This window comes from Penicillium chermesinum, assembly GCF_028974085.1.
Source record: "Penicillium chermesinum strain IBT 19713 chromosome Unknown utg000005l:1.0-4115287.0:1.0-4118363.0, whole genome shotgun sequence".
In the NCBI taxonomy this organism is placed as follows: domain Eukaryota; kingdom Fungi; phylum Ascomycota; class Eurotiomycetes; order Eurotiales; family Aspergillaceae; genus Penicillium; species Penicillium chermesinum.
Genome location: NW_026695315.1, coordinates 2,189,873 through 2,208,852, shown reverse-complemented (window position 1 = coordinate 2,208,852; position 18,980 = coordinate 2,189,873). Strand labels below are relative to the sequence as shown.

The 18,980-nt window shown below is 50.2% G+C and overlaps 7 protein-coding genes across 7 annotated transcripts; 4 read left to right on the top strand and 3 right to left on the bottom strand.

The window, feature by feature from the left end:
- Positions 1-67: 67 nt before the first annotated feature.
- On the bottom strand, positions 68-2,152 carry N7468_006994 (uncharacterized protein; the record flags this gene model as incomplete). Its single annotated transcript, XM_058476290.1, has 3 exons — positions 68-856; positions 922-2,015; positions 2,110-2,152. The coding sequence occupies 3 exons, from the start codon at positions 2,150-2,152 to the stop codon at positions 68-70; spliced, it is 1,926 nt and encodes a 641-aa protein (XP_058329180.1).
- A 556-nt stretch (positions 2,153-2,708) lies between these two features.
- Positions 2,709-4,371, bottom strand: N7468_006993 (uncharacterized protein; the record flags this gene model as incomplete). The annotated part of the gene is made up of 2 exons (XM_058476289.1): positions 2,709-4,224; positions 4,286-4,371. The coding sequence occupies 2 exons, from the start codon at positions 4,369-4,371 to the stop codon at positions 2,709-2,711; spliced, it is 1,602 nt and encodes a 533-aa protein (XP_058329179.1).
- Positions 4,372-5,239: 868 nt separating this feature from the next.
- On the top strand, positions 5,240-5,942 carry N7468_006992 (putative ubiquitin conjugating enzyme (UbcK); the record flags this gene model as incomplete). Its single annotated transcript, XM_058476288.1, has 3 exons — positions 5,240-5,346; positions 5,447-5,779; positions 5,840-5,942. 3 exons carry the CDS (start codon positions 5,240-5,242, stop codon positions 5,940-5,942), a joined length of 543 nt encoding a protein of 180 aa, XP_058329178.1.
- A 363-nt stretch (positions 5,943-6,305) lies between these two features.
- On the bottom strand, positions 6,306-8,326 carry N7468_006991 (NupC/NupG family nucleoside CNT transporter; the record flags this gene model as incomplete). The annotated part of the gene is made up of 3 exons (XM_058476287.1): positions 6,306-6,590; positions 6,644-7,940; positions 7,998-8,326. The coding sequence occupies 3 exons, from the start codon at positions 8,324-8,326 to the stop codon at positions 6,306-6,308; spliced, it is 1,911 nt and encodes a 636-aa protein (XP_058329177.1).
- A 1,618-nt stretch (positions 8,327-9,944) lies between these two features.
- On the top strand, positions 9,945-10,632 carry N7468_006990 (uncharacterized protein; the record flags this gene model as incomplete). The annotated part of the gene is made up of 2 exons (XM_058476286.1): positions 9,945-10,068; positions 10,127-10,632. 2 exons carry the CDS (start codon positions 9,945-9,947, stop codon positions 10,630-10,632), a joined length of 630 nt encoding a protein of 209 aa, XP_058329176.1.
- A 107-nt stretch (positions 10,633-10,739) lies between these two features.
- On the top strand, positions 10,740-11,723 carry N7468_006989 (uncharacterized protein; the record flags this gene model as incomplete). Its single annotated transcript, XM_058476285.1, has 1 exon — positions 10,740-11,723. One exon carries the CDS (start codon positions 10,740-10,742, stop codon positions 11,721-11,723), a length of 984 nt encoding a protein of 327 aa, XP_058329175.1.
- Positions 11,724-12,035: 312 nt separating this feature from the next.
- atg2 (uncharacterized protein) lies at positions 12,036-18,577 on the top strand (the record flags this gene model as incomplete). The annotated part of the gene is made up of 6 exons (XM_058476284.1): positions 12,036-12,197; positions 12,290-14,479; positions 14,542-17,155; positions 17,257-17,495; positions 17,579-18,505; positions 18,560-18,577. 6 exons carry the CDS (start codon positions 12,036-12,038, stop codon positions 18,575-18,577), a joined length of 6,150 nt encoding a protein of 2,049 aa, XP_058329174.1.
- Between the last annotated feature and the right edge of the window lie 403 nt (positions 18,578-18,980).

Genomic DNA, 18,980 nt, shown 5'->3' with positions numbered 1-18,980 from the left:
ATGATCTATGTGTACATTCCAATACGTTAACAATTTGTTTCCATAAGCCGCGAACTGAAAATACCATTCAGCTCATGCCCTCGGTCGCCATCCAGCGGACCTCATCAGCCTGTCTTTCAAGCGCAAGTCTCATAGTGGCTTCGTATCTACGCTCATTTTCCCATTCATCTCGGTGCTTATTTCGCATAGCCTCCCGGGTCTCTTCATCAACCTCAGCATGCATGAACCATTCATCTTCGTCTTCTACACCCTCTAAGTCAGCCGGGATCGAAAACTTCATACGCCCGATGCGCTCTCCGGTCCACACGAGCAGCTCGTCGCCGGTAAGATTCCCCCCTGTTGGAAGGATCTTCCGCGCAACCTCACTGCCAGTCTGCTCGGAGTCTAAACTTGCCCAGAGGCCGCGAGGCCTTTGCTCTTCTTGGCCAGATTTATCTGAGCTTGATGGCCGACTGCGCCGGTAAAAGGGTATTTGCGGCTGCGAAGTATTGATGTTCCACCGACGTACTTCGGAGCGCCCGTCACGCTCAACCCACTTGATGTTACCCTCGGAATCCGAGTACACGAGACGATTGCCGTGTGATGTAACAGAGAGAAGCTTGGAACTGGCTGCGCTCTGCCGGTTTTTGTAAATGGTTGTCATGCTGGAGGATTGTTCGGACAAATCGGCAGAGGTGGTAGGCGTTGAAGAGTCGAGGCTGTAGAGCTCTAGCGAACCTCTACCATTGTACTCGCCACAGGCAGCGATCGTATGAGTCGCGGGGTACTCAGCGTCCGAGAATACGGGGAATCGAGGCGCCGGGCAGATGTGAGTGCACAAAGTCGACCGCCGGAGTGCACAGTACTTTTCAGACGGCTAACTTGGCGCCTATCATAAAGAAGCAAGCTCGGCCAGCGACCGGCAACAATGATTGTATTTACATGTGGTGCGGGTGGGTGGAGTATCGACAGAGGACCGGGTTGGAAAAGGGGTGCATAATTAGTGTCGTCCCTCGGAACTAGGCTGCGAATCCGTTGTGGTGGCTGGCCATTTGACTGGAAGCGTAGTACGGGCGAGTCTGGATGAAGAAAGATATCCCGGTCAGGAATAAGAGACGCAGAGTTCTTTTCACATTGCTCATTAATTGCCAGCTCTTCTTCCACCGATGATAATCGGGCGTCATATATTTGCAGACTGAGAGTTGTGGCTAAGGTTAACGGTACCGAGTAATCAGTCTCTTGTGAAAGGGCGAAAATTGACCATGGAAATCGCTGTTGTGAAATGACACTCAGAGTCTCCAAGTCGACTTCATTGAGAACGTTCCCAACGGCCAGGTATGCTCTTTTTTGGAATGAATCTACACTCACGCCTTCGCCAAGGTTGACGAACTCTAATGGTGCTTTGGAGGGCTGGCTGCCTCGTCTAGGAGTAGCCATGAGGATTCCTGGATCACTCTTTTTAAGTATTTTTCCTTTTGTAGAGGGCGACTGGGAAGAATGTGAATGATTGAGGTCCCAAACGCAGACGCTTCCATCTTCAAGAGGAGCGATGATTTTGTTTTGTCGGTCAAGGCCCCAGTCCTTTAGCAAGCCCATGCCCTTAATCTCATGCTGTTGGCATAACTGACTACCTTCTTCCGCAAACGTAGGCTGCTGGACCCACGACAAAGACATAGGACCATGGCGGGCAATATATTCCGAGTACCAGTCCACATGTTCTCCCTCGAACGAAGAGTCCCAGTCTGATGCTGCTCTGGCCTTTTCGCTCAGCGATAGCCCATGTGCATCGGATGATCCGGGGTCCAATTCCGGTGCCCGGGGTTGGATAAGGTCTCGAAGGGAATTCTGTCCCAGCGTGCTCAAGGTGGCGGTGGGGTTGAGCAGACTCTCGGTTGTTCTCTCAGCCCCACGGCGGGCTTGGAGGAAAGCCCACGACTCTTCATAACAGTGTATTTTCCACGCATTGTTATCCCTGGCAAGATCAAAGAACCTCTTTGAGACAATCTGGAGTTGTACCTTCTCACGGGGTGTGAGAACTTGTCGAGAAGCCGTCAGCGGTCGTTTTTGTTTGGAATTCGTGAAGATTGGGGATGGGTGCGGGGGAGATTCTCGGGGCGAGGCGGCTCTTACGGTCGAAGATTTTGTTCAGGATTTCTACCGGAAGCTTATCCATGAGGAAAATATTTGTGCTCCGCCCATCTGGGGCAGATATGAAGGTACTAATAAAATCACACGCGGAGTTGGAATTGTCTGCTTTAGCAAGATGAGTTTCCAGAAGCCTCTTTCCCCCGCGATCTACGCTTACAATGTCACGTGGCTTACGGCCGTATAGGGGAGAAACAATTGAGTTCTGGCCCCCAGGAGCCCCCCAGTGTTGTGGATGAATAACTCTCACTGGCCTGAGAAGGAAATGGGAAGAATCGGAAGATGGGCAACCGTGTTACTTGAGTCCGGAACCCGGAGATCAAGCTCGCTTCTATTGATCAAAACAACCCTCAGGTCCCCTTACCTAGAGGCGATGTAGATTAGATTGTTCGTAAGAATAGGTATTTACACAAAGAGAATACGACATAAAACATATATCCCGGTTTAACATGATCTGGGATCCATCATGAAGTAAGCCTTTTGCGGCTAATTCGCTCGACGTCGCGGGTCATAGATGTAACAATTGTAAATCAAAGCCCACTGGCGGCAAGGATCATACGGGCGACAAACAAGCAAAAGTGTGCTCATTCGTCAGGCTTGAAGACAGCATCTTTGCAAAGGATTGTCATCTTCTTGAAAAATCGCCGCCATTCTAATGGATCGCCTTTCACTTTCACAAATTCGACTTCAAAGAGACCCTCAGACACGCACTCGATAAGGACTTTCCCTTGGAGCGGGCACATTCTACCGTCTTTTGCAATGACACGGATCATAGCGGAGGTATCACCGGCGACGACAGTCGGCACATTGGGGACGGGGACTCCAAGGCGATGTAGACCTTCACAGATCAACGGCACTAGAAGCTTAAGTTCCCAGGCAGAGAAGAAGCGAGTCAACGAACGGGACGGGATGATGTCCTGGAACCTCTGGGCATTTTGAGTTCTACTGATAGGAACAGAAGGCTGCTGAGAGAACTGAGACATGGAAGGCTCCTCTTCGAGATGATTGGCCAAGGCAGCATCTTGAGAATTGAATGCCTTGCCTGTTGGCTGCGTCGAGGAAAACTTGGATGCCAGATCTGGAGTGTCCCAGTCCATCACAACATCACCAGCTGGCATCTCTGGCTGCGTGGATGAGAGCCCTCCGCCGTTATCCATATCCACGTCCATGTCCATTGCATCAAAGCTTCGACTGGGCTTCTTTCGCTGTTGGGAAAGTGGGTCTTGACTGAAGTCAATGTGCAGTGACTCAAACATAGAAGTCGCGAGGTTGATCGGGTCTCGTAACTTGCCATCAGGCGAAAGGAACTTGTTCGATCTAGTGTACCATGGATGCCTTCGTACGTCTTCCATGGAGAAACGGTCTTTGGGATCCACCGTCAACATGCCCCGTAGTAGTGAAAGGGTTGATGGTGGTAATTTCTGCCATAATTCATCGGTGGTTCGCGCATTTGTAGCAATGTACTCATGGAATTCATAACTATCGTCAGTTGGACTGTCCCAAGGCGTATTACCCGCCAATAGGACAAAGAGAACAATTCCGCACGACCAGATATCCACCAAGTCCGGGTGATAGCCGGAGCCCTTATTTGAGCCGCGAGAGCTACACGTAATGACTTCGGGGGCAATATATGGCGGACTCCCGCAGAAGGTGGAGGACAGCTTCCGTGTGCCCTTGTATTCAAACAGCGCAGCGAGTCCAAAATCTGCAATTTTGAGATTGCCATCCGCTGTCAAAAGCATGTTCTCAGGCTTGATGTCCCGGTGTCCGACGCCCTTCGAGTGCATGTAGCTCACCGCGCTGACGAGCTGGGAGAAATAAACGTGAGCAATATCCTCACCCACTCCCTCGTCAGCCTCGATTTTGTCGAAGAGGTCACCACCCTCGGCCAACTCCATGGCAATCCACCTCCAGATATGATCCTCGCCAGTTTGATAAAAGCTGATGATGTTATTATGGCCTGTAACGTGCTTGTGGACGGTCACTTCCAGCTGTAATTGACGCGCGCTAATTTTGCCATGCTTGGCAGCGTATTCTTTGTGGATGTATTTGACGGCAAAAACGGGGTTGTCCGAGTCTAGAGGGCAGGCTTTCTTGATACTAAAGAGAAGGCCATGGGTCAAAATCACTATCACGAGGCTGAAATGAAGGTCTGACCAACCAGGCGTATGCACCTTGCCCGATCGTTTTCGAGACAATGCGGAAGGGCACATCGTTCGGAAGCGGGGCTAGTTGTGAGTGTTGCATTATAGGCTCTGATGTGTGTGGCCGGTACTCGAGATGAATGGTAGGTTGAGCTCTCAAAGCATCCCCGGGCAAAGAGAGCAGGTGACTGAGAGCCGCGGGGAGGTTGAAGATGAGATCTGTAAGGGCGACAAGACGCGGTGGTGGGACGCGCGGGCCAAAGTGCCACTTAGAATTCCTGTTCGGGTAATGTGTTTATCGTCTGCCTAATGACGAACCGATAGAAGCATCGGTGGGAAATAGAGCATTGGCGTCTGTGTAAAATGCATGATAATATTCGACATCTACAGAGATCTTGAGGCTTGATCTAGGACTGGATATTGCGTATCCACAAGGTTCTTGCTTGCATGACCCGCAGGATGTCCCAAGTGGCCCACTGGGCTGTTCAATGGGAGAGGGGGGGGGTTCGATCCCATGCCACGATCAGATGTCTTCAAATTGTAGCTTTTTAGAGAGAGTATAAGGGGTTTTTAGATCATTTTGTGCCCTAAAATTTAAAGAGCTCCCCCAACTTTCCACTGTATGGAAGTATATGTGCTTCGTGTATTGCAGCGGGGCGGTGGTTGCTGGGGCCCGCAGTAAACAAAAGGTTTAATTGCCTGAGTTGGCGCCATCCGTTTTCCCTCTTTTTCGTCTCATGCTTCTCCCACTTCACCACTATTGTCTATTGTCTTCTTAGCGGAACATTATTCCCTTTCGTTATCCCTTCCTCGTTTCCCCCTGAATTCTGGGTCGAGGTGGGCCCTGTGATTCCGGATCCGGCGACATTCCAGACAGCAACCCTCGTACTACAGTGACTTGCATACCGGACACGCCCGGGATTCCACACACTTCAAGATCGTCTTTTCGGATCTCAGAATCGACCTTCGCGATGGATTACACCATGGAAGATACCCAGAACTCAGCCCCCGACGCCGTGGGGGAGTCCAAGCTGAACTCCTCGGCGCCTCGCAATGACACGCAGAGCGTCACCAAACGGTACGTGAGCCCGGCGTCTGTACGCTTCACCAGGCCCTTCATATCTCCAACGCATTGCGAAACAACATCAGGCTGATTTGTTTGCTTTCTGGTGATGTAGCTTGCAGGCTGAGTTGATGCAGCTCATGCTTTCCCCTTCACCCGGCATCTCCGCCTTCCCCGACGCCGATGGCAATTTGCTCTCGTGGACCGCGACCATTACTGGCCCGACCGAGACGCCTTACGAGGGTCTTACTATGAAGCTCTCTTTCGCCTTCCCCAACAACTACCCTTACTCTCCTCCAACCGTCCTCTTCAAGACTCCTATTTACCACCCGAACGTCGACTTCTCCGGCCGCATTTGCTTGGATATTCTCAAGGACAAATGGAGTGCTGTATACAACGTACAGAGTGTGCTGCTGAGCCTTCAAAGTCTTTTGGGAGAGCCAAACAAGTAAGTAGCCATTTGATGGCAATGAAAACAAATTAACACAGAGCCTGACCTTCAACACAGTGCGAGCCCTCTGAACGCCCAAGCTGCCGAACTCTGGGATTCCAACCAGGAAGAATTTAAGCGTCACGTCTTGGCACGCCATCGCGACCTTGACGACGAGTAGATGCCTTGATTTGGTGTCTTTGGGTTGCGCATTGCCGTCGGTCAGCCCTCCGGTGGTCCCCTTGTTTTGATGATCGGGGAGGCGGAGAACAAATGTATACAGGACCGGTTCATTACGGTTGGAGTTTATGGTCATCTGTGGTTTCTGCTTTTTACTTGTCTAGTTATCTTTATCCCATGCATCAAGTACAGGCGCGTGTGGCCTCAGGCGTGCCCAGCCTTTGCGTCCATCTTCGTTGGCAAGATTGACTCCCACCTTTTAAGATACTCCGCTCATCTATGCTGCAATGGGCAACATGGTGTAGAAGCTTGATTAAAATGGCTGTAGTATTTAGATATCGCGGACATGCCCTACGGTAAAGTTCTAACTGGATGTACCAAAGTACGCTTTTTCATCCGTGATGAGCATACCGGCGATAGTAGCACTGGTGAAGGTGCTCAGAGCCCCGGTGACCATTGCGCTGAAGGCAACACGAGACACATCACCACTTCGTCCTGGCGAGATCTGCGAAAGCATACCGATTTGGTTTCCCAACGAGCCGAGGTTGGCGAATCCACAAAGCGCGTATGTGACAATCAGCCGCGAACGGTCCGAAAGGTCGGCGTAAGCAGCATCATTTTGAAGGGCACTGAAAGCAGTGAACTCGTTCTAAATAGATCATTAGTATCAAAAGTATCCTAGAGAGAGATGCCGAGACTCACGGAAATGATCTTCAGACCAATCAGCTGGGCGACCTTGAGCAAATCTCCGTCGCGGGAAACACCAAGCAAGAAGGCAAGTGGGTAGCAAATGTATCCAAGGATCAATTCCAAGGTTAATGGAGGGTCGTTGATGTTGAGGTATCGTCCCCACCAAGTGAGGAGACCGTCGGCAAGGCCAATTAATGAAATGATACAGAGCAGAGTGGCAGCAATGGTAGCACCGATCTTAAGACCCAACCAAGCACCGTTGGCAAAGGCGTGCAGGGCATTAGCAGCGCGGTGTTCATCATTCTCGGGAATGACGACTCGACCGGCGGTCAATGTCTCTTCATGTTCAGGCCAGCGCAGCTTCGAGCACGCCAGTGACGCAGGAATACTCATGACACACGAGGATACCAGGGCCTGCGAGTTTACACCCATGGAAATGTAGGCAATCAAAACACTACCAGAGATTGTCGCAAAGCCAGATGTCATGATCTGATGGATTTCAGCCATGGTGAGATGGGGCACAAAAGGGCGGACGAGCATGGCCGACTCTCCCTGTCCAATGAAAGGAGATGCAGCTGCTACAACGGCTTCGGCACCAGAGACACGCAGCGTCCAGAAGAAGAACACCGCAAACTTTCCGAGGAACCATTGCAGGATGTTGAAATGGTACAGCAGCTGGACGAAAGAGACAAAGAAGATAATAGCAGGTATGGTGCTGACAAGGAACCATTTGCCCGGCGTGAGGAGCCTAGTCGCTCCAGTGTTGTCTTTCACAGTGATATCCAAGTCGTAGAAAGCCTCGGCGGTCAAGAACTCGACACCATCCGCTGCGAATCCAAGCAGCTCACGAGCCAGCTTGGCGACGAAGTTAAAGATATCATAACCAGCTCCACTTCGAAGCACGAAAAGAGCAATGATGAATTGGGTCAGCATACCAACGATAACTGTATGCCATCGGATCTTCTTGTGATCCCTCGACGAAGCCCATAGAACGAATAAGATAACCACCAGCCCGAACAGACTAACAGCACGGTCTGCGCGGTTATTAGATGGAGAAGTAGGCGAAGCAAATGCGCCAATAAGAAAGACTGCAATGCAAACACAAGCTGCAAGCGGTGTCCTGAGCTTCTCAGGAATCATGTTGACGATTGGATGCGCCGTGCGTGTCCATACCCATGCCATTGGCTTGGTAATTATAGTATACGGCACGTAGAAGAAGATGATCCGGAGGGTAATAGCCAGGTAGAGGAGGAAAGGAATCAACCACCCCAGATCGTAACGATGCAAGATCAAACCGGCAATCCACCAGCTATGAGCGAATGAGTCTGAGGCAAACTTCAACGTGGTCTCCATCATTATAACTCACCCGGTAAAGAGCAACCAGATCACAGCATGCACAACTGGACGCCAGTGCTTCAGGGCCCGGCGATACCAAGCCCGCACAGCAGGCTGTACCTCTCCAGACTCCCCGTACTTCTCATCCTGGCTATTGCTTTCGTTTGAATGGTCCAATGCCACTGGTTCAGGAATTCCTTTCTCAATCTTGTCCAAAGAACTCTCGTTGGCATAGACCACCTCATCCTCACGGCCTTGCTCTGCGAACTTGGTATGGTGGTGGTGAGCATGGTGGTGCTGATTCTGCGGGTCTAGGACAGGGTCCGCATGGTGTTGTGGCTGGATCTCATTCGATGCCATTGCGTTGGAGGAAACGATCTTTCTTCGCGGGCAGAGTCGGTGATTTTCGAAAATTTCCCCAAGCTTGGTCTGATCCTTGGCCTTCGGTCTATAACGCGACCATACCTCTCGCTGCCACGGTATATCAAAAATGCGCGATCAGAGGAGGATTTCTCACTACCACTTTTAGGTCTTTAAAGGAAAAGAAAAGGAAAGGTTTTTTAAGAAAAAAAAAGGTAAACGGCCGTCGCGAAAAGGTGGAGCCAGGATTTGGTTTCTCGGTTATCGTTATCAAGAGCCAGCAACTCGATGGACCCAGACGCGAAATTTTTTTAGTGGCAAGATTAGAGTGGATTTCGCGGTCTATAATTGGGGGAGCTTTTGTTTTATCGGCAACCGAGCCTTCTTTCTCTGTTCTGTGCGGGGGAGGGCGAATGCAAGATAAAGGCAGACAGGGGCTAAAGCTATGAAAGTTCCCTGGCAAAGGCGATTTGGGCCAATGAAGGATCGTGAAGCCTTGGGCTGGCGGGTTCGCCGGGCGTACCGTCTCAAGCCAGAATGGGTCTCATGTAACCACGCCGCGCCCGGGCGAATGATAGAGCTGTCACAACGCTATCTCGAGGCCTTAGCGCATTGGCGGATTCCATATCTTGCCACTACGGCTCATCGAATCCCTCGTGGAAGGACAGGTTTGGCGATCTTATCCCTCTGAGGTAGGATCTCCGCACTTTAACGGCATGTGGGGAGCGCAGTGGTTTGGTCGTGTGTTGCTATCGCCACCCCTTCCAGGCCTCTTTTTTTGACTTTTCCAGAATATCGAATATCAGACCCAGGTTGTACAGCATATTATGCATGAAGTTCGCTTTTGATATAGGTAACACTCTTTCGGTTTGTCTTCATCCACGTGGATTCAGTTCCATGCTTGCAGGGGTGGCCCGGAGGAATTCCGATAGGGATAACATTAAGACTTGGGGTTGCCACCATTCTTCCAGATAGCCTCTAGGGCATGAAGATTGCCTGCATAATAGATGGGTTTCCACTATCTATCCGCTATTGCGATACCAGCTTACTATCTTCATTAGTAGAAATTTGATCTTTATCTCGTTCTGTTGGTCTCCTGTTCGGCAGTTTGGACCATACATGGACGGGTTCAAGATTGAAATGTCCTGGGGCGAGTGACAAAGCTTACGCTTAAAAGGAGCCTTGGAATTCTGCATCCCTCAAAAGATCTAGCCAGCGCTTGTGACTGCTTTGTTTCTGTTACTTACGTATAGTTGGCTATAGCACGTGATCGTCAATGCCTCTAAGAAGCCAATGCTAGTTTGCCGCAAAGACGAAAACTCGATTTACTCACACCTGTGGAGGGGACTGAATGCCCTGTAGGTTGCCGTTGGAGGCGACCATTCCGGGCCTCGCATAACTTCGCCAGAGGATACTCAAGGAACACAGAAGAAGAATTGGTAACGTTATCCAGGAGTACGACATGGCGGAATATATCTGGAGACCTCCAGGCCCGCAGGCGCTGTGATCGGCCCTCGATGGCTGAAAGCGGTAAAGTGGGGGAGCCCCTCTCCAGCCCACCAAAAGCGTCGGATCTCTTCCATCAACCTGAGTGGCTGACCACTTCACAAATTCAAACATGGCAGACGACAATAAAGATTGGGAGCTGGAGCAGGGTATCCCACAGTTCGAGGACCCCTTCATCCAGCAGTACCTCAAAGGCCGCAACGCTCTTATTGAGGAGGAACACAAAAGACGTCATGGTAAGCTGGGAGGTGGGAGATGGTGAAGCAGGCATTCAATGTATTGACCGAACCTAAGACGCTGCTTTTCGCAAATCGCTCTCCCCTATTGCCGCGCGCGCGTGCAGTATTGTCTCGCAGATTCGCGCTCGCGAGCGGGAGCAAATATGGACCCAAGGTTTGGATGAAGCTACAGCTCATGAGTCCGATGAAATCTTGTACCCGGGGGTCATGTTTCACAATGCTAAAGGACGGATGGAAAAGACAAACTTGTGGAAAATTGTTTCGAAGATGCCCAAGGGATCCTTGCTTCATGCTCACCTCGATGCCATGTATGATCCGGACTTCTTAATTGAGCAAGCCTTCAATACTCCGGGTATGCACATTTCCGCGCCTCAAGCCCTGGTCACCCCAGAAGACTATGGAAGTGCTCCTTTTGCGTTGCAATTCTCATCTCGTTCGCCAAACGAGCCTGTCACAACCTCTCTCTGGGAAGATAATTACGAGCCAGCAGCTCTGATTCCACTCCAGACAGCAGCTTCCTCTTTCCCTAAGGGGGGAGAGCCGGATTCCGGGAATGGGTGAAGAGGCGTTGCATAATTGCGCCAGAGCATTCTTACCAACACCACCATGGCGTCGATGCTATTTGGAAGATCTTCAAAGGCACCTTCCCCGTGATCAACTCTATTCTAATGTATGAACCGATCTTCCGCACATGTTTTCGCCGCTTGCTGGGCGAGCTTGCGGAAGATGGTATCAGCTATGTGGAATTCCGTATCGCGCGGCTTTCTTTCACGCTGGAAGGACAAGATGAACCCGAAGAGACTGGTGAGGGGTTCTGCGCATTATTTGAAGAGGAAGTTGCGCGGTTCCAGCAGACCGAGGCAGGAAAATCTTTCCATGGGGCGCGGATTATCTGGTCTGGGCTCCGGTTCATGGACAACATAGATCTTGTCGATAGCATGAAGCAAGGTATTGAGTTAAAGAAGTCGTTCCCTGAACTGATCTGCGGCTACGACTTAGTTGGCCAAGAGGATACAGGGCGGCCACTGGTTGACCTTGTCCCACTCCTATTTTGGTTTAAAAAGCAATGCGCAGAAGAAGGGGTCGATATGCCGTTCTTTTTCCACGCTGGCGAGTGCTTAGGAGATGGCGACGATACAGACCACAACCTTTTCGACGCAATTCTCCTTGGAACAAGGCGAATTGGCCATGGATTCTCGCTTTTCAAGCATCCTTTGCTTATCGATTTGGTCAAAGAGAAGCAGATTCTCATTGAATGTTGCCCTATCTCGAATGAGATTCTCCGACTTACAAGCACGATCAAGTCCCACCCGCTACCTGCGTTGCTATCCCGCGGGGTTGCTGTATCGCTTTCCAACGATGATCCTGGAATTCTTGGCCACGGTCAAAACGGACTAACGCATGACTTTTGGCAGGCCGTACAGGGGTTGCAGAATGTGGATCTTGCCGGTCTTGCCATGATGGTCCAGAACTCGATCCGCTGGAGCTGCTTTGAAGACCAGTCGACGGCACAATGGAAAAAGGATGTTAAAGACGGGATCTTAGGCGAAGGATTGAAGGCTACGCGACTAAAGGAATGGTGGTCTGAATTTGAGAAGTTCTGTGAATGGGTAGTGATGGAATTTGCCGAGTTTGATGAGGAGAACGATTAGACGAGATTAGCTGGGCATCCCTCTCTGGTGGCTACAGCCTACCCGAATTAATAAGACATTTCTAGATGAAGTCGAGACTAGCTTGAAGCCCATCTCCGTCGGCGTAGAAGTGAGGCGGTGTAAGGCACGGAGTGGAGCCGCCTGACTTGGGCTGATCACTTATCGGTTATCAGGTGCCCACGTCTTGCTCCGCACGTCATTGTCGAACTCCCCTCCTTTCCCACACTCCTGGGAGCGTTTCTCGACTCTCTCCGAACATTATAATGTCGCCTTTTCGCTAGTCGAACTCTGTGAGCAAAGCGGCTCTTCAAGATGGCGTACTTTCTGCCGTCCTTCTTCCAAAGGAGGCTCCTCAAGTATGCCTTGTCCCGCGTGGGATTGGTGGATACAGAGGCTCTGGATCCTGATAACCTGGGAATCCGGTTCGGTCAGAGGAGTACTGTCGAGCTGCGTGATATTGGGCTAAAGCTAGATGTGAGATAACAATAATCCTGCTAGTGGGGGGCCCTTATAGCCCCCTACTTATCGATATGATAAATGCTGACGTTCTATTTTTATGGGATAAGAAACTCGCAACCCTTCTGAACCTTCCTCCATCATACGAAGTACTTAGCGCCCGGATAGCGTTCCTGCGGATCACTGTTCCAGCCGATATCTACAGTAGTAGCATCATCTGTGAAGCCACCGGTATTCATGTTCACATTCAGTGTTTGTCCGAAGAGGCCGGGCAAGGGAAAAGTGGAAAAGGCCGGAGCTCTAGCTCTCCAAAAGCGTCACTCGGCGACGAGCAGATCATCCCCACACCATCAAATCTCGCAGAATCTTTTTTGCAGACTGAGCCGAAGGAGGAAAAGGAAGAGCTACAGGCAGCAATATCATCACAGTCGCACATTCTACAACGGGAGTCATCGTCTTCTGATCAGGAGGAAGATGAAGAAGAATTGGGGCTTGGAAATGAAGCCACGTCGCTGCCCAGTTTCGTGGCTGGCTTTTTGAAAGGCGTGGCAGACCGGCTACAGCTCATAATCAAAGATGTCGCTGTGCGACTCGATATGGGTCTTAAACAGGAGGCCCCATCCAAGAGGCAACCTGAGGAGAAGCCAGATGTTGTTGCAGGCTTGTTCACTATTGGAGAGATCAACGTTTACGGGGTTTCAGGGGTCACTACTGGTCCGGATGGTACCCCGCCTCTCCGCGAAGGGAAGAGGCTGCTTTCCCTTAGTGATATTAACCTAGGCCTCGTAGCGGATCCGATGATTTTTGCAAACTATTCGAGATTCACATCACCACCATCACCAACTACCACGATGCATTCAAAGGAAGGCCACCCGCTGAGCAGGGCGACTTCACCTCCCTTCTTGGACGCGCCAGAGCCAGAGGCAGATCTAGCCATGACAAGGTCAACAATTTTCGAACCATCTCCAGCTTTTTCACAATGCAGCGTGGAGCAGCACGGAATGGAAGCTTCTTCATTCTCCAATGATGGTCGGTTTTCAGATGCCAATTCGTACACCGAAAGTGCTGGTCGCTCGCCATATGAGTCTCAGGTCTTTGAGGATGATCCGTTCCAGGACAATCCGGGCTATCTAGACTCTGTCATCGACTCGCAGTTTGATTATTATGATGAGCAACTACCCCCAACAATGCAATCTTCCGGGGGTCCAATCCAAGCCAGCAGACGCAAGCTAAGCCAAGGCAACTCATCATATCTAAATCACGTTGCTGGCGGCGATGAATATCATGATTTGGAAGACAATCTAAATTCAAAACCCTCACATGGCTCCCACCTTCACGATCACGAAAGCCATAAACAACATGGTCCTCAAGAGGATGTCATGGTTCAGTCTTCTACCCTTCCACTAGGCGAAGAAAATTTTATACGGCATCTGAATTCTTCACAAAATGCACAAGATTTGTTTCCTCCATCCAATCCTGGAAGTGAAAATTCGGCTATGGCAACATCTGATGCCAACCTCACTGAGTCCAAGTATTTTTCTCATGATGAAGCGCAAAGTCTGTACATGAGTGCGGTCAGTCAAGGATCCCATCATATGCCTGGTGCATGGGACTCTTCTGGCCGGCAGGACGATCTCAAAGATTCCAACTCTTTTCAACAGTCCCGTAGCATTGGTCCTAGTCCTGAGGCGGAGGAGAACCAGGAAAACGTGGGGGACTCAACCCCAAAATTGCCCGGACCACCCGGCTCTTACTTTGGGATCAACACGACTCCTATGAATATGTCATCATCTCAATCAGCAGGACCCGATAAATCATCGGACGCTTCCTCGCCAAACGTTGGGAAAATCAGGGAGATCAAGAAACCAATCCTTTCAGTCAATCGACTATATTTCTGGGTTCCATCAGATCCTGACGGAGAGCCAGGAGACAAGCTCTATCCTCCGGCATCATTCGAGAAAGCTGATAGTGATAATAATGATCTTGCATACGGCGTCGAAGAGAGTATGTTCGCCTCAAAGACATATGCTTCAACCAGATTGCCACAAAACCTAGCCGAGCCCTCCATTGCTTCTGAGTCTGGCGCTACTGGTCAACAGCAGCCTGCCGCACGGAGACAGGAGCTAGCTGTTGAGGCTTTCGCGGTAAATCTCCACTTCGACATCGCGACTGGGTGGCTTCTCGTCAAAATATCCCAGAAGTTGTCTCGTTCAATTGATACACCTCAAAATGATCAACGACCAAAATCCCCAAAGACCTCACCGAATGAGTCAACGCCTCAAAATCCCTTAAACGTGACTGTACATAGTATTTCCATCAATTTCGTCGAGCACGTGGCGGGTTATCCTCATACGGCAGAAAGCTCATTCCCCCTCCTTCACCCCCATCTCCATTGGAGGATATCGTCCTTCGAGCGACTGCTTCTGGCTTGAAACTTAACCTCTCATCAAGTGACAAAAAGACCAATGTCCATCTCGGTATCGCCAAGTTTTCATTCGGGGTAGCGTCAGAAGACTTCATCTGTTTCAATGAGTCTCTGAAAATGCGCGAGTCTACAAGAGATATCATGTCAAACTCCCACGATGACATATCCCTATCCCTTGTCAAGACTGCCAATTCCGCGAAGGTTGAAGTTTCGACACTGCCTTTGCATATCAATTTTAACATCCAATATCTGGAAGAGGTTCTTGGGTGGTTAGGTGGACTGAGCACAATACTTGAGCTTGGAAGTTCTATTTCATCTACTTCAACAATGAAAGGTGGTGCCAACCCCGTAACGAAGCGCCCTCGTGGTGTTCATTTTGAAACTCCTGCACCAATCTCCAACAAAGAAAGCTCAAATTCTACTCTACTGAAGGTCAATGCAAGGATTGGAGGCATTGCATTAGACGTCATCGGAGAGAGCCATTTCCTCAAGCTCACTACTACTGCTGTCAAGATCGTGAGCAGGTTTGAAGGCATCGGTGTCCAAATCGACAAAACCCGGCTGTCTGGTCCTCTACCGGTGGAAGATACCGCTGATGCCCCTGCACAAGTGACGTTGAACAACATCCGCCTCGAGTTCTTATTTGCGCCCAAAGAAGTCGACCTCGATCGTCTTTTGACCCTAATCACTCCGTCCAAGGATAAATATGAAGATGAAGATGATATTATGCTCGAGACTCTGCTGCGTCAAAGGAGACAGGGATCAGTTCTTCGTACCACCGTTGGAAGAGTAGAAACGATTATCTCAGAAACTGACAAACTAGCCCCCTTATCCACTCTTGGATTGGAGCTAAGTCGGCTGTCTAATGTCACCAAGTACCTTCCTGAAGACGATCGTCCAGGGCTTCTCACTTTAACTTTGCTCCGGGAATTTGATGGCCGATTTCATCTGAATGGTGAAGTTGGAAGTATAAATACGCATTTCAAAGACGTCGAGGCTGCTTGGATCAGCATGCCTTCTCTTATCGCTATGCAGATTGGCTCGATATTCGTGGATAGGAATGGCGACGAAGAGCTCATTGGCGAAGCTTTGCTACCCGGGCCAGCCCAGTCGCCGATGAAGCAAAAGCCCCCTGTCCTTATGGCAAGATTTATTCCAGACGAGATGGATCCCACTTTCAAGATCAAGCTTCATCATCTTCGCGCAGAGTACAAGATACCTTCGGTAATGGCGTTCCTGGGGCTCAGTCATGATGCCACCAGTGGAGAGCTCACGAGCGAGATGGCAACTTCAATTGCCAACCTTGCTGAACACTCAGCACGAGCAAAAGATCCGTCCGCATTCTCTTCAGGCAAATCAGAATCTTCAAAGGAACCCAGCAAGCCCATGAAACTCGCTGTCATTTTCCGAGATACGGTTCTTGGCCTGAACCCTCGCAATTCATCATCAAAAGCTCTAGCAGTTCTCACCAATGCGAAGTTCAGTGGAACCATGCACAGCAAAGAGTCGTCGGACGCCACCTTCGATATTCGCAAGGCGTCTTTGATGATCATTGATGATGTGAAAAATGCAGGCAAAACGGAGAACCTTCACCAACGCCGATCAGCGGTCATCCAAAATAGTCAGACCCAAGCATATATAGATGCAGGCTATGTCCCTGTCACAAGTATCTCGTCTGCCACTGCAATTGTTAAGCTAATGCGTCTTGCTGAAGATGGAACCCAGTCATTGGATGTTGAATTCAGAGACGATCTGTTGATTCTCGAGACTTGCGCTGATTCGACCCAGACCCTCATAACCATTTTGAACGGGCTCCAGCCTCCGACTCCGCCAAATGTGACAGCCAAATACAGAACTGAGGTGATGCCAATCCAGGACATGCTCGCATCATTTACCGGAGATGCATTTTCTGCAGGTTCTGATGAAGCAGCTGCACCATATGCCGAGCCTGACACCGACCTACTTGATGCCGCTTTGGACAACCGTTTGAGCGAGGAACTTGAATATGTCAGCGATTTCTATCCGGGTAGCGAAGGCTCTGAGCATCCGGAGGCTGGCCAAGAAGATCTGGTCGATAGCTTCCGTTCTGAGTATTACGTCTCATCTAGCATCGGCGAACTTGATTTCCAAGATGATCATTTTGCCAAGCAATCGGCTGTTGGTGGGACAGCCCATCGGTGGGATTCAACCCATAACACATATGGGCTCTCAAACGATCAGAAACTCCAACGCAGCCCTTTGCGAGTCAGAGTGCGGGATATGCACATAATCTGGAATCTTTTCGATGGCTATGATTGGCAGCGGACAAGGGATACAATCTCAAAAGCCGTGAAAGACGTTGAAGTCAAAGCTACTGAGCGGCGAGCCCAGGCATCCCGTATGTCACCTGACGCTGAAGAAGAAGAGGAGTCCGTTATTGGAGATTTCCTGTTCAATTCGATCTACATTGGAATTCCTGCCAACAAAGATCCTCGCGAGCTTCACCGCGAGATCAACCGCGACATCAATGATTTAACCAGCGAGACCGGAGAGTTACGCGACGACAACCACAGTCACCGGTGCAACCAGTCGCCAAGGTCGCTCGGGACCCGAGCGAGAAAAGAAGTTGCGTCTTCACCGTAGCAAGCACCATAAGATGACTTTTGAGCTTAGGGGGTGTCTCTGCTGATTTGGTCGTTTTCCCACCTGGTTCAGAAGAGACCCAAAGCTCTCTGGATGTACGTGTCAAGGACTTGGAGATCTTCGATCATGTCCCTACCTCTACCTGGAAGAAGTTCGCAACATACATGCATGAGGCAGGCGAGCGAGAGACTGGGACCTGCATGCTCCATCTTGAAATACTTACTGTAAAGCCCGTTCCTGAGCTTGCAGCGTCTGAGATTGTCCTCAAGGTAATTTCCTCCACATTCCTAGATCTAATAGAAAGAAGAGAGAAGAGAGAGAGAAAAAAAGAGTAAGCTGACATTTTTCCAAGGCTACAATCTTGCCATTGCGGCTGATTGTTGATCAAGATGCATTGGACTTCATGAGCCGATTTTTCGAATTCCGCGACGACTCCGCCGAGGTATCTAGCACCCCAGGCGACGTTCCATTTTTGCAGCGAGTTGAAATCAATGCTATAAAGGTCAAACTGGACTTCAAGCCCAAGCGGGTGGACTATGCTGGCCTTCGCTCTGGCCGAACGACAGAATTTATGAACTTTTTCGTTCTCGATGGTGCCGACATGGTCCTGCGCCACGTGATCATTTATGGAATTTCTGGATTCGATCGACTGGGCAATACATTGAACGACATATGGATGCCAGATGTCAAACGCAACCAGCTTCCTGGTGTACTCGCAGGGCTCGCACCTATCCGATCCTTGGTCAATGTCGGGGGAGGCGTGAAAGACTTAGTTGTGGTTCCCATGAGGGAGTACAAGAAGGACGGGCGCATAGTGCGCAGTATCCAGAAAGGAGCTGTAGCATTTGCCAAGACCACATCGAATGAGATTGTCAAGCTGGGAGCGAAACTTGCCATCGGCACGCAGACAGTCCTCCAGGGTGCTGAAGATTTATTGACAAGCCCGAATGCCATTGCTGCGTCTGAGGAGAGCGGCGACGATGAAGACGAGGTCAACAAGATCTCTCCTTACGCTGACCAACCGATCGGTGTTGTTCAGGGCCTACGCGGGGCTTTCCGAGGACTGGAACGTGACTTACTCCTTGCCCGAGATGCTATTGTGGCTGTCCCCGGTGAAGTGGTCGAAAGCGGCAACGCTGTTGGCGCAGCCAGAGCTGTCTGGAAGCGAGCCCCTACGGTAATCCTTCGACCGGCCATCGGCGTCTCCAAAGCCGTTGGGCAAACACTCCTCGGTGCCGGCAACACCCTTGATCCGACAAATCGCCGCAGAGCGGAAGATGTGAGTGAAAAAAATCCCCTTACCAATAAACTGCATTTCTAACCCCTGTCACAGAAATATAAACGCCGTTGAGATATACTCATTGTTCGATCCCACTGCGAGAACACCCCGCTACGAACCCTCCCACCCGTTCTTTTCACACTTTTACTAGTCCTGTCGTTTGTTTTTCAGCCAATGCCCGTAGATACATCCTTTTACCCGCCGCGATGATACCATTTGGAACGACCGAGATACGGAACGCATGTAAAATTGCTTCTACGAATGCATAACTCAGGAGTCTCTTCTCTTCAAGTTCTTCAATGTTTTGGCTGAAGCCGCATTTTGCTATTGCTTTGAACTTCTTAAGCAGGCTGCCAGATAGAGATAACATCCAAGCCTTTAATTGATAACAGCTACTCCTAATGGGTTCCTCCTCTCGCATCAGTGATCCCAGTCAATGGTGGAAGTTAGGTCGTATATTAGTGACGTCCGCGAA